The sequence below is a fragment of the Panthera pardus genome, unplaced genomic scaffold (genome assembly GCF_024362965.1).
Source record: "Panthera pardus isolate Hobbes unplaced genomic scaffold, ASM2436296v1 HiC_scaffold_19, whole genome shotgun sequence".
NCBI classification, from domain to species: domain Eukaryota; kingdom Metazoa; phylum Chordata; class Mammalia; order Carnivora; family Felidae; genus Panthera; species Panthera pardus.
The window spans coordinates 22,328,102-22,342,079 of NW_026526754.1; the positions used below are offsets into that span (position 1 = coordinate 22,328,102).

The 13,978-nt window shown below is 65.7% G+C and overlaps 1 protein-coding gene across 7 annotated transcripts in view; it reads left to right on the plus strand.

The window, feature by feature from the left end:
- The first annotated feature begins 623 nt into the window (after window positions 1-623).
- GSE1 (Gse1 coiled-coil protein) overlaps window positions 624-13,978 on the plus strand; it is a 387,729-nt gene continuing 374,374 nt past the window's right edge. For all 7 annotated transcript variants that reach the window (XM_053906718.1, XM_053906723.1, XM_053906720.1 and 4 more), the window contains exon 1: window positions 624-2,676. In XM_053906718.1, the coding sequence (XP_053762693.1) occupies window positions 754-2,676 (1,923 nt within the window). In that variant the 5' untranslated portion in view covers window positions 624-753. The remainder of the gene's footprint in view (window positions 2,677-13,978) is intronic.

The window sequence follows — 13,978 nt, forward strand, 5'->3', positions numbered from 1 at the left end:
GCCCCCCTCCTCCCCAATTAAATGACCCCACGCTTTGGCAGGCGCCGGAGCTCGCACATGCGGCCGCCGCTCCAGCCGCCCGGGGCCCGCCGCCGCCGCCGCCGCCGCTGCCGCCGCCGCCGCCGCCGCCGCTGCCGCTGCGTTCCGGGCGCGCTCGCCGCGGCGCCGCCGGGGGCTCGGCAGGCCGGGGGGGGCGCCCCCGCGAGCGGCCGTGCGCCCGCGCCCGCGCCGGCCGCCCGCCGCCAAACTTCGCGGCGCGCTCATGCCCCACGTCGGGCGCGGCGTGGGCGGCGTGGGCGGCGGGCGCTGAGGGCGGCCCCGGGGGGCGCGGGCGCACGGGCGGACGCGGCGCGGCCATGAGCGGGCGGCCGGCGCCGCTCTCCCGCAAGCAGCGGCTCATGGCAGCCGTGGGCGAGCGGGCGGCGGCGGCGGCGGGCGGCGGCGGCGGCGGCGGCGGCGGCGGGGGGGGGCGCGCCGCTCTCCTGCTTCATCTGCGGCGGCGGCATCGGGCGCGGCAAGGAGCTGAAGCTGCAGGTGAGGCAGCCGGTGGCGGCGGCGGCGGCGGCGGCGGCGGCGGGCGCGGGCGCCGCGGCCCAGCCCTTCTTCCCGTTCCTGCAGCAGCAGGAGCCGGCGCCCGGCGCGCGCGAGCTGTGCCCGGCCGACGGCTGCGTGCTGGTGTGCGCCGTGTGCCGCTGCTTCCTGGGCGAGCAGTGGGCCGCGTTCGAGCGCGCCCGCACGCCGGTGGACAAGCGCATGTACTGGCTCAAGCGGCCGCACCAGTGCGACGCGGGCGCGGCCGGGCGCCGCGGGGCCGCCGGGGGCCCCCGCGAGTGGAACGTCGCCTACGCGCTGGGCGGCGCGGCCGGCGACGAGACGCGGGACTCCGAGCTGTCGGAGCTGTCGGACACCGACCCCCTCTCCGAGCCCGAGCCGGCCGCGCGCGACGCCGCCAGTCCCCGCCGGGACGGGGCGCCGGCGGCGGCGGCGGCGGCGGCGGCGACGGGGGCGGCGCGCGGCCCCCCCGGGCCCGGGCCTCGCGCGGGCCGCTGCCAGGAGTGGAGGCCGGCGCCGGGACCCCCTCCGGGACAGGGCGACGCAGAGGAGGAGGAGGAGGAGGAGGGCGTCCCCTCGAAGCCGCGCGGGGACGGGGAGCCCAAGGCCGGCACGAGGCGCCGGCGGAAGACGGCCGGGAGGCACTGGGTCCCCGAGGCCCGAGCCAGCGTCCTGAGGGGCGTTCAGGACCCTTGGCAAGGCCCCCCGGTCCAGGCGGCCCCCGCGGACGGCGCCAAAGGAGTGCCTCCGGGCACGGCCGCCGGGACTCCTCCGGAGAGCAGGCCGCCCGGGGAGGCCCGCGGGAGCTACTGCATGTCCGAGGACAGTGACATCAACATCACCAGCGAGGAGGAGCCCCTGCCCGGCGCCAAAGAGAAGGAGAACGGAGGCGCCGGCCCCTGGGCTTCCCCGGAGAGCCGGGCCGCGCCAGCAGAGGGCCTCTGCTGCTACATCTGCGGGTCGCCGCTGGCCCCGGCCTCGCGGCACCAGATCCACGTGCAGAAGCAGGAAAAGTTGGCTCAGGCGCCCTTCTTCCCCTTCTTGTGGCTGCACAGCCCCCCTCCGGGGGCACAGCCCATCAGCGAGGGCGGCAGCACCCTGGTGTGCCCCTGCTGCTTCTCCTCGCTCATGCAGCAGTGGCAAAGCTTCGAGCTGGCCAACGTGCCCGTCCTGCAGCGACTGTACGTGGTGCCCCTGAACAGCCATGCCCCGGGCATGGCCTCCAAGGGCCGCCGGCCCCCCAGGGAGGAGGGCCCGCCCGCCGGGGCCCTGCCGGAGGCCTGCTATCTCTGCGGGGAGGATTGTACCCAGGACGCCCGGGCCGTGGCCTCCAGGATCCTGAACGGCACCCCCAGGGGCTCCATGCATTTCCCCTTCCTCAGCCTCCTGCCCCGCCCCCCCAACGCCCGGGGCCCCAACAAGCGCTGCGAGGTCCGGAGCTGCCCCAAGTGCTTCAGCGTCCTGGAGGACGTGTGGGCCCTGTACCGGGCCTGCCACAACGACGAACTTATCACCTCCGTGCAGGGCTTCCTGGGCAGGTACCACCAGGCCTTCTCCGCCTCGGACCCCGCCCTCTCCGAGCCGCCCGCGTCGGCCCCGGGCAGCCCGGCCTCCGTCTGCTACGTCTGCGGGGCCGAGCTGGGCCCCGGGAAGGAGTTCCAGCTCAACGTGAACCCCTCGGGCCGCCTGGGCGAAAAGGAGCCCTTCTTCCCGTTCCTCACCGTCTACCCGCCGGCCCCACGCGCCAGGCCCGCGGACTCCACCGGCCTGGTGGCCACCTGCGTGCTGTGCTACCACGACCTGCTGGGCCAGTGGCTGCAGCACGAGGCCCGCGGCTCCCAGCACACCGTCAGCGCCTGGTCTCGACAGTACCGGGTGGAGACGTTCGTGTGCTTCTTCTGCCAGCAGGAGAAGGAGCGGTGTCTTGGGCTGAGGGCCGTGCGGGTCGCCCGGCTGCCGCTGTTCCTCTACACCCTGCGAGCGAGCCACAGCCTGCTGGTGGACGATGGGCGGCAGCTGATCATCGGCGCCTGCGTGGAGTGTGGGACCCTGGTGTGCGCCGGCCAAGGGCTGGCCCGCCAGGGGCCCCTCGGTTGGAGCTCCCCGGCGGCACCGGCGATGAAGGTAAGCGGCGGTTTCCTCTTTGGCCTCTGCGATCCGAGCGGGGAAGGAAGACGTGTTGTTTTCTGTGCCTCTGCTGGGGAGGCGTTTGTACCGGTTCTGTGTGCCGCGTTCCAGGGGGGAGGTGCCCTCCTGGGGCCGCCGGGCTGGTGCTTGGGGGACAGCGCCGGCCTGGCCGGGCTGGCAGGCGAGTGGAGTTGGGGGGGACCGGGAGCGGTCTTGTGGCAGAACAGGGCACTGCGGAAAACGGCAGGCACGGGCCTGAACTTGAGGGTGTTTGCAGCGAGCGGAGTCTGTCACACAGAGGAAGCTCGGGGCGCGTCTGTCATCTGCCTGATAACATTGGTAATTAGTCCGGCCACGCGGGTCACCGTGAGGCCTCTGCGCTAACCCCTTTGGAAACGCAGCAGACGTGGACGGTCCTCTCCGCTCCAGCGCTCGCACTGTGTAGCTTCTGGAGCTTTCCACACCCAAGTTCACACTTGTCCTTTGAGACCCTCTGGTTGCTTAACAGCAGATGGAACCAGGTTTTCAGACGTGGGGGTTTGGGACCCTGGGGGACAGTGGCCTGAGCAGACTCCGCCCCCCTCCCCTCCGCGGCGGAAGAGAGTCTTTTTTCGCTGCAAATCAGCTGTGCAGAAGGAGGTTGGGGGGGGGGGGGGTGCCGGCGCCCTGTTTATAAGGCGCCTGCCTTCACGCTGCCTGCCCCGGAGGAGCCAGACGGGGCTCAGTTAATTTTGGATCTGCCTCTGCAGAGGCCGAGGCAGGACCTGCCCCCAGCGGGTCTGGGGAAGTAGGTGTTTGTGAGTTGGGATCAGCGTCGTGGCCGAGGGGGCCCTGAACCCTAATCCCCACCGGAGACCGTGAGACCGGCCTGTTTGATCGGACGCCTGTCATGGTACCACGTCACGGGCGTGGGGCCCGTGACCGGCGCTTGCTCTGTGCCGTCGCGCTCTGCCCAGGCTACCTTGTCTGCACGCGTCCCCTTCGGGCCGTGGAGGTGTCACTGGGGGCTTTGTTGGGCCTCTCGTTCTAAACGGGGGCACACGTTGCTCCCCGCTGTGGGTGCGGACTCCTCGTGAGCAGCACGCGGCGGTCCAGCCTGTGGATCTGCTGCTGGGAATCCGAAGCGGTTTCCGGAAGGGCCAGGACTTGGGAGGTGAGCCCGGCTTCTGCGCTTGCTACCAGATCCCCAGCGTCTGGAACAGTGCCTGGCTCAGAGTAGGCGCTCCGTAAACATTTGTTGCGCCACCAGCGCCGTCCCCAAGCATCCCGCCCCGTCTCCTGGGAACCGAGCACGTGAGAGCACGTGTCTGTGCTCGTCCCCCTGGTGCGGAGCGGAGGTTCGCAGCGCCTGCCGCGGAGGGCCAGTGTGCGACCGCCGTGGGCATTCGGATGCCCCCGGAAGGTCAAGCCCTTGGCGCCCAGTGGGACCCTCCCATCCACCTGGTGTGTCGGGCAGACTGCTCTAGGAGGCAGGCCGGTTCCTCTGTGAGGCTGTCGCTTCGCGGGGTGGCCGCGGGTCTCGGGCTCCGTGGCGGTGCCGCGTGCCGGCCACAGCGCCCTCTCTGAGGTTTCCGAGTGCTCTCTGCACAGCGTCCACGCCGTGGCGAGTTTTTCCGTTGTTGATTTGCTCACTCATCGGGAGTTGATGAGCTGCCAAGCGCGGGCCTCGCGGGCAGGAACTTGAGGAAACAGTCCAGCTGGGAAGGTTGGGGTGGAGGGGAGCCTCGTGGGGATGAAAACGCAAGCCCGAGTCTGCCCGGAAGGGGTCAGCGTGAGTTGGGGAAGGCTGGCTGGCTTGTGCGGTTCGGCGCCATTTCCAGAGCATCTGCTCCTGGGAGGCCTTATTGCCCCCATTTCGCAGACGAGAAGTCAGACAAGTCAGGTGGCATCGGTGACCGTCCCACAACCAGTAGAGGTGGCTGAAGTGGGTCTTCAACCTACGTCTTCCCAGCCCCGAGCCCCACTCCGTCCTCGGGCGGGATGCGGTGGAGAGGGAGGGGTCAAGGGTGAGGAGGCGCGGAGGCAAGGGGCGACCAGAGGTGCTTAGTGGGGATGACGGCAGGGGGGGACGAGGCTGGCGTGCACGGAAGGCCCCGGAGTCAGGCACAGGAGGCAGTTTTGGAGTTGGAGGCACAGGGGAGAGAGAAAAAGTCCTTGAAAGAAGGCTCGGAACGCGCCGGGAAGAGATCCACCCAGGGCTGGGCCGTGGCAGCCGTCCAGGTGGGTGGCGAGGCCATGGGCCTTGGCGGTGGGGGGGCGGGGTGGGGGGGGGGGAGGCGGGGTGGGGAGGGCAGCCGTGCGGCTCCAGTAGTCAGAGGGAGGACGGGGGAGCATCGGCTCCCGCCTGTGAGAGGGTAGAATGCCGGAAACTCAGCCTCCTGCCCTTCCTTCCTCCCTCCCTGCCATTCATTTAACAAATGTTTATGGAGCGCCTACTCTGAGCCAGGCACTGTTCCAGACGCTGGGGATCTGGAGGCAAGTGCAGCGCCTTCAGTGTCGGGGGGAGGGGCGCGGAGCCCGGCACAGAATACCACTTCCCGCGGAACCGTAAACAAAGCGGGGCCGGGGCTCTCCGGAGGCGCCACGGTGGGCACGAGGCCTCAACACAGTGCGGCTGGAAACAGACCCGGGACTCCCGGCGGGGGCTGGCAGGGTTCGCTCCCGCCAGCCCCTGAGCCCTGTCTGTCTCCGCCGTGTGGTTTGAGAACTTGGGTGGGAGTGGCCAGGGGCATTGGAAGGTAGCCACAGGGAAACCGCTGAGCCGGAACGGCATGTTCCGGAACCTCGTCTATACCGCCTCCCGCGACGCCTCCGTTGTTTCCTGCTCAACGTTCATTCATTGGCGAATCAGCTTTAAACAGTGTGAAAGAACACGGGGAAAGAGAGGGGACGGGAAAGAGAGCGAGGAAGAGAAAGGAAAGAAAAGAAGTCACCGACACCCTCTGTCGGGGTCGCGTTTGCGGCTTTTCGGTCCAGCCGAGTGCACGCCTCCTGGAGGGCACCGGGCCGTGTAAACCACCACACCTCTGAGCCGGCCGCGTGCACAGGACTGCGCTTGGGACGCCGAGGTGATCCTTCCTCTGGAAGGTCTGGGGTCTGAGAGTGGCTGGTGCCCGGTGGGAACGCGGGACACGCTTGTTCCCTTCTCTGTCCCTGAGGTGCTGGCGACTCCGGGTTAGGTCTCTGGGAGGCGCCCGCATGCCGTGATGTCGCGGCCTCTGCCCCCCAACCTTTCTGCGGGGGATAAGGGGTCGGTCGTCCCTCCCCCTGGAGCTAGGGGGCACAGCTGGCCAGGCTGCCTGAGATAGTAGCTGGGGATGTAATAGGGATGATGATGCCTTTCTAGAATGTTCTCCGCGTTCCAGACCGTGCCACATGCTTCCCCCGTGTTCACTCTTACTGAGCCCTCCCCACAACGCTGTTGAGGCAGGTGCCGCTGCCTCCGTTTCATACCGGAAATGACGACTCCAGAGAGGTCAAGGGACTGGCCCAAGGTCGCTCAGTTGGTAACTGCGGGACCAGCATTGGACCCAGGAGGCCCGCTCTGGCGTCTGTGCTCCAGCCTCTAGGCTCTCTAGACCCCGGGGCTCCAGCTGTGAAGGTGGCAGTGCCCTGGAGGGACGTGGTCCTAATTTCCCCTGCACGGGCCCCACCCCCTCCCCCAGAGCAGCTGAGAGGCACGAGGTCAGCTTGCACGGGCCCGAGGTCCTGACGGGCCCCCGCTGGCCGGCCCGGACGTCCTGTACTCCCCGTTCTCTGCCCTGCTGACTAGTGGCACCCTTGGGTTTTCCTCTCCCAGCCCTGCTCTGGTGTTCAGATCGCAGCAGGGACCTCCCGCTGCTGGTGGGACAAGCCTGCCCCCGTCCCCGAAGGTCCGCCGCGGGATCCCTCGGCCTCCTTTGCGAGCCAGTTGGCGGGTGGGCCGCCCTGCCCTCTTCCCGCGGTCTGTCCGGGGAGCGTTCCGGGGACTGGAGCGTGCAGCTGCTTACCTAACCGCACCCTGGCCCCTCACGGAGGGGACACCCGGCCCGGCCCCCAGAGCGTGGCCTCCGCACCCAAAACAGGTGTTGCTGCCGCGGCCCCTTTCTTGTCTCCAGGCTGACATCTGAGGCCCGCAGAGAGCGCCTGTCATCACTTGCCTGTCGGGGCCGGCACGCACATCTGTTTCCCCCGTTCCCCGGCTCTCGGCGCCCACACGGCTCCGTGCTCTTCAGGGAGGGCCTGGCAGCCCTCCTCCCCAGCCCGGTGTGGGCTCGTGGGACACCTAGGCAAGGTGACTGGAGGCGGGGAGCCTTCCGGAAGATGCCGGGGTGGGCGGGGGGCGGGGGCTGCCCGGCTGGGCCGACACCGGCACCCTCTCTCCCTGGCGGCAGCTGGGCAGCGACTGGGCTTTGGGCCTTTCTCAAGCTCCCACCGCCTCCTCCGAGGGGAGGGCTGTGCTTTTCTTGGCAGGTTGGAAGCCATCTGCTCAGAGGAGTGAGCTCTCCAGACCCGCCTTGTCCTAAACCTGGAGGTGATTGGAGGCAACTGGGAAAGAGGAGGTTGAGGCAGGAGGTTTCCAAAGCTCAGCCCTCCCTGGAAGCAGGGAGCGGTAGGGGCAGGGCCACAGGGTGGCCGTCTTTGGTGAAGTCCAGAGTCCTCAGAGCTTTCCGGCCCCTTCTCTGCTTAGATCTTTTGGGATCTTACTCTTGGGAGGTTAGCTCTCTGTGACTGTCTTTGGAGGGTTTGTAGGTTGTGGGCAGGTTTCCCCAGTCGGCACGTTTTCTGGGCTGGGGAAGCACCCATGTCTGGAGATCACGTTCATTTTCTGCCCCTGGTCCCTATCCTGGTCGGGACGGGGAGAGGGCTGATGCGTGTGGCCCCCAGGAAGAGTATCTAGGAACTTGGCCTCCGATGGCCACGTAGCCGCAAGTGGGAGGTTCGCGGGGGCCATGGTGGAGGGAGCTTCTCGCCATGTGACCTTCGCTCAGTTTCCCCGTCTGTCAAACTGAAAGGTCAGGGCCTCAAGGGTCGCAGGTGGTTTGCATTTCACACGTGTGACTGGCGGGTGGGGCTGTGTTGAGAAGGGATGCCGGGGCTGTCTGCCCTTGCGGGTAGAACGTCGAGTAATTTATCGGCCGTCTCTTCTGCAGGGTTAGGAAGGAGAGGGCGCCTTCCCGGGGTCTAGGTTTTCTTTATTTTCTTTTTCTTTTTTTCCAGCTGTGCTCAGGTATGATTGGTATAACATTGTGCGAGTTTAAGGTGCAACACGTTGGTTGGAAACATTTATATGTTATACAACGATCACCACCGGTCTCACCACGTCGCTATTTTCTTTCTTTTTTCTGTGCGTTTAAGATCTGCTGTCTTAGCAACATTCAAGTATGTGATACAGGATCAGTTAGCAGTAGTTACCGGCTGTGCGTTAGACCCCCTCCCTTGGCGATCTTGAACCTGGGAGTTTACACCTTCCTTCAGTATCTCCCCCGTCTCGTGGGGTTGAGGTTTTAAACTCAGGGTATGATGTGGGGGCCCCTCCCGTGATATTCTGCCCCACGTTAGGGTCAGGAAACCTCTTGGATCACCTTTTGGGGGGCGACACTATGCCAGGGGGCCCAAGAAGCCCACAGCCTAATGCCACTTTGCTGCTGTATTTTTTCAGCAATACGAGCTGATTAGGCGCATAGGTTTTGAAAGAAATCCCGGCAGCCCTGTGACGGGGACACAGGTGCCTCGTCCCCGCTCATGCTTCTACTCTTGTCCGTGGCCGCCCGGGAGAAACACATTCCACCCAGCAGGTTGACAGGTGTTTGCGTACCTACACGGCAGCAGGCGCTCTGAAGACGTGCTGTGGAGTCAGGCGGGCCCTGCCCCCGGCTGCTCGCGTGGGTGGGGGGTGGGGAGGCGGTGACAGGCTCTGGCCGTGGTCGTGCGGCGTGCCGGGTTCTGTGCCGGGACCTGCCGGGAGCTCGCAGGAGGGTGGGAAGCTGGTGTGTTCAGGGAAGGCTTCCCGGAGGAGGCGCTCTCTAAGCTGAGTCCGAAGGCTGGAAAGGACTCAGCCGGGTCCATGTGAGAGTCACGTGCTCCTGGGGAGTATGTACAGAGGCCTAGATGCGGGGAGTGGGATTTGCCTGAGAGCCAATTTGAATCCATTTGAATTTTATGCCAGTGACTGGGCCCTAGCCCAGCCTTTTAATCAGAATCTCTAAGGGGTAGCCCTGGGGCCCCTGGTATTTTAAAGCTTCCAGAAGATTCCAGCGCTGCGGTAAGGACTGGTGAGGGAGGCCATTGTGAGCACAGCCCAGGAATTTGGGACTTTTATCTTGAAAGCTGTGCCGGTCGCTGAAAGGATTCTATTCTTTTGTTCAGTCTGTCTGTATGAAGCACCTGCTGTGTCCCAGGCACTGTTCTGGGCCCAGGATCCCACAGTGAGTAACCCAGATGGGGTGCAGGGAGGGCTGTGGCTGCGAGCAAATGAGTGGGCGGGGGGAGGGGGGAGGGCTGGGGGCTGTCACCTGAGCCAGGAGGAAGCTGGGGTGCCAGAGGGCAGGGGAGGGGGCCGGTCAGACAGGCCTGGTGCCCTGACCTTGTGAAGACACTGTTTTGTTTTATCTGTTTTTCAGTTGAGATATAATTCACACACCATAAAATTCACCCTTTCAAAGCCTACAGCTCGGTGACATTTAGCTCGTTCGGGGAGCCGTGCGGCCACCGGCACTATCCGGTCCCCCCCCACCCCTGCCAGCCCCGCAAGCACTCGCGTCCCTTCCGTGTCTGTACGTCTTGTACATTTCACACACACGGAGCCACGCGACTCGCGGTCTTTCGTGCCTGGCTTCTCGGACACAGCGCGCGTCCCCGGTCTGCCGCGGCCAGAGCAGGTGCCAGCGCGGCGTCCCCGCACCGATGGGCGTTTTGCCCACCCGCGCCTCGGCTGGCGGACGTGGGCGCTGATTCTGTTGGCCCCCCGGGGACCATGCTGCCCGGAACGTCCGCGTGCAGCTTTTCGTGTGGACGCGTGTCTGCGTTTCTCCTGGGGAGACGCCCCTGAGCAGGGATTTGCTCAGTCCCCTGGGAGCTCTGTGTTTCACGCTTCCAGTTCAGACTTCCCACCAGGGAGTTTAGTTTTTATTTATTTACTTTTAATGTTTATTGTCGAGAGAGAGAGAGAGAGAGAGAGAGCACGAGCAGGGGAGAGGCAGAGAGAGAGGGGGACGCAGAATCCGAAGCAGGCTCCAGGCTCCAAGCTGTCAGCACAGAGCACAGAGCCCGACGCGGGGCTCAAGCCCGTGAACCGTGAGATCGTGACCTGAGCCTAAGTCAGAGGCTTAACTGACTGAGCCCCCCAGGCGCCCCTAGTGGGTTTTAATGACACGGTACGACTGGGGTGGTTCCGTCGGCTAAGGTCGACCAACTAAACGTGACCACGGCCATGCTCCTAGCCTAGGTCTCCTGATGTCGAATTTGAGTTTGAAGGTGGGAGTTGGTCTTCTCCCTGGGATAAGAGGGACTGTGTTAGGAATTGGGATGGGGCTGGGGCGCCCGGAGGGCTCAGTCAGTCAGGCGCCCGACTTCGGCTCAGGTCTTGATCTCACGGCTGGTGGGTTCGAGCCCCGCGTCGGGCTCTGTGCTGACAGCTCGGAGCCTGGAGCCTGCTTCGGATTCTCTCTCTCTCTCTCTCTCTCTCTCGTAAATAAACATTAAAACAATAAAAAAAAGAATTGGGAAGGGGCTTTGGACTAGCTCCAGCCTGGAAGGCAGAAGTCCCGGATTCTGAGCGCCAGCACTCGCAGTGGCCACAGGCAAGACTCTCCCCCGGTCTGGGTCTCAGTTTTCTGTCTGTGAAATGGGAGTAGACGGTGGCCTGCTGGCTGGGCCCCTGGGCTCCTGTACGGCTGCCGAGCAGTAGCCATCTCGTCTTTCGGCCCCGTCGGCAGGAGCAGGACCGGGGGGTGCATGGAGAAGACCCCCGAGACAGACGTCTGGCTTGGCCGAGAGTCCCGTGGCGCTCCGGTCCCCTGCCCCCGCCGCCCGGGCCGCGTGCCGTTGCTTCCCTGCTGCCAGAGACCGCTGCTCGGGTTGGGTCTCTTCCACGAGGTGCCACAGCCTCAGACGACTGGCGCACGGGTCGCGGTCAGCGTGTGGCTCAGCTGGGCCGGGACGGGCGTGCTGGGACCCCGGGCAGGAGCGGGCAGCGCTGGGGGTGACTGTTTCCGCCTGGCGGGCTGTCGGGTGAGAGTGCAGTGGGGGCGAGGGAGCAGCCCGCGGCCCAAGGAGGGCCCCTCAAAGGTAGAGCCCACGGTGGCCACGACACCCCGCCGACCGGTTAGTGACAGCTGTGGGGCAGAGCCGGTGACGAGGAAGGGCCCTGGGGTTCCGTCCGTCCACCCGGTCCCCATGAAGACACAGCGAGGTGGGAGGGGACGGCGATGACAAGCCGAGCGTGTTGATGCCGTCCCGCGGTGCCCCGTGGAAGCCTCCACCCCTCGTGTCGGGCAGGTTCTCCGATTTTGTTGATGAGGAAGTTGAGGCACAGAGAGGGGAAGTCACTTGCCCAAAGTCACACAGCCGGGAGGTACAGGAGCTGGGAGGCTTCCCTGCGGCACCACACTCCTCCCGAGTGGGTACCCCGATGCAGCCACGTGGCAGGTGTGTGTGGGTCAGCGCGGGGAGGGCTGAGGGCCCAGCCAGGACCTGGCCCCCGTGGGGGCGGGGGAGGCAGTGGGGATCTAGGAAGGCTGCCTGGAGGAGGGGGTCACTGATGGGGGTCCTACAAACGGGCAGGTTTTATTTGATTCATTTTTGTAAACTTTATTTACCTTGAGTGAGGGAGACAGCTCAAGCGAGCATGTGAGTGGGGGAGAGGCAGAGAGAGAGAGAGCGAGCGAGCGCCCCAAGCGGGTTCCATGCCACCAGCCCAGTGTGGGGCTCGATCCCACAAACCGTAAGATCATGACCTGAGCTGAAGTCAGGAGTCGGGCGTTTAACCGACTGAGCCCCCCAGGCGTCCCTGGGCGGGTTTTAAATCAGCGGTGAATCCATAGAGGTCTTCCCTTTTTGAGTTTATACGCCAGTCACGCCATCGTAAATGTTATTTTATTCTTTTAACGTGTTTGCTGCTGACTGTCGATTATACCGTAGGAGCCGCCTCAGTGTTCGAAAGGTATCTTCAGGCCGCGTTGCGTTTTACATTAAAAGTATCACGCGCTTCATGGTGGGAGACGTGGGGCAGGTGACAGGTGGCCGCGTGCCAGGTGCGGTTCACCCCTGCCTTGTGGGTCACCCGACCGTCTCAGCTCCGTGTCCGCGGCTGCCCACTGATGGGTCACCAGCCCCAAACCTCCGTGGGTCCCGTCATTGGCCCCACTCTGTCACCAGCCACGCGGGGGACCTTGGGGAGGATGCCAGTGTCCTCCCCGGGCTGCGGGTTCCTCCCGTGACCGTGGGGGGCGGGGTGACCTGCGCTGTGGATGGGTGGCATGGGGCCCAATTTTCAGATGCAGAGACCGAGACTCCTGAACCTGGGAGTTCGGGATCGAATTACAAGCAGTGCGTGTGGCAGCTGGGACGCCAGGACGAGGGAGAACTGGGTGGTCCGGGTGGTCCGGCTCCAGGGCCTTGGCCTTTCCACCCCCGCCCCGGCTTCAGCAGCACTCCCTGGACATGATGTGGGGCTGGCAGGGACCTGGCCTCTATCCCGCCCTGCCCTGGTGTAGCCGCACAAGCACCCGCTTCCAGAAAAGGGGTTTCGGGGGAGGGGGTCGGAGCATTGACACACGGCAGCACTGTTTTTATAGGCCGCCCCGGACCCGTAAACCTCGTCTCCCGGCTTCCAGACGAGAGGCTTCGTAGACGGGGGTTAAGAGGCTTGTGTGGGTCCTGATGGGCTGGAGACGCAGCCAGGTGGGAGGCAGGCGTGGGCCTTCCAGATCCCCGGGCCAAGCAGGACTGGGGCGAGGGGGCACCGGGGCTCCCGGGGACCACAGCACAGCGGGCACTCGGGGACAAGGGAGGCCGGGAGGAGCCTTCAGGCAGTGGGGGCTCAGCTGGCCTGAGAGCCTGGCTTCCCAGTGGCCACAGCAGCAGCTCCTTTAATCCGATTCCTTTGGGCGGCTGGATTCCTCCAGGCTTGGCTTCTTTCCTTTCTCACAGTCCCGCGCTGTTCGTCCTTTTGTGCGATGATGCGACGTCCCGGGACCGTTGGACACGGGAGGCCCGGGGCCTTCAGAGCGAGGGGCTTTTCGCGGGGCTCCTGGCCGCTGCTCCCGCCCCGAGGAAAGCAGCTCAGCCCTGGGAGCCACCCGGAGGCACAGGGTGGAGTGGCCTCGATGTCCCTGGGCCGCCAGCCCTGCGGAAAGCGGCCCGGCCCCTTCCCCCGGCCCGTTGCCTGCGGAAGAGAGGGGGTGCCGTTCTGGAGACAAAGCCCCCGCTTCCCCTCTCGTGCAGGAGCTGAGGACTTGCCCACCGGACTTGTGCGTCCCCAGCCAAGCACGGAAGGGGGCTCCCGGACTCCCTCCCCTCAGCCCTGCGGTGCGGAGAAACCCGGCCCTGGGCTGGTGGTGGCAGAGCATCAGACTGACCCCAGCGGCCTTTCTCCACCTTCTCACGCTCTGCGTGTCAACAGGGGGCTCGGTTGGCGGCCCCACCCTCCTGCTTCCCGTCACCCCTCGCCCTCCTGCTCTCCTCGAAGCTCTGCATTTTCTTCCCTTTGCAGAAACGCGTCGAGGGGCGCCTGGGTGGCTCGGTCGGTTAAGCATCCGACTCCGGGTCTCGCCTCGGGTCGCAATCTCACGGTTCCTGAGATCGAGCCCCGCTCGGGCTCTGCGCCGACAGCTCGGATCCTGCTTGGGACTCTCTCTCTCTCTCTCTCTCTCTCTCTCAAAATAAGTAAACTTCACAAAACGTGTAGGGCGGTCGCGGGCCTGGTTTTGGCAGCTCCCGTGCCGTGTGATTGCGGGTTCCTCCCCACAGATGGGCGAACCCGGGTCCCCGGTGACCGGTTACCCGTCTCTCGCCAGGTGCCCGGGACACCGGGACCTTTCTCTGGGCGTTAAGGAGTGGCTTCCGGGCAGCCCCACGGAAGGCGGGCGGGCGTCGCTGGGGGCCCGCTGAGCCAGGACAGCGGCTTGCGCGGGGTGTCGCTAGAGCCCGGAGGGGCCCTTCTTCCTGCGGCCTCCCCCGGCCCCCTCCACGTGCACAGACATCCTGCCCACGTCCAGCACCCTCCCCCGCCCCACGCGTTCACAACCTTCTCTCCTACATCCTGTGCCCTCGCACGCGTGCGTGCCCCGGGACGTGTGCACACAGTCCGTGCTGCGTT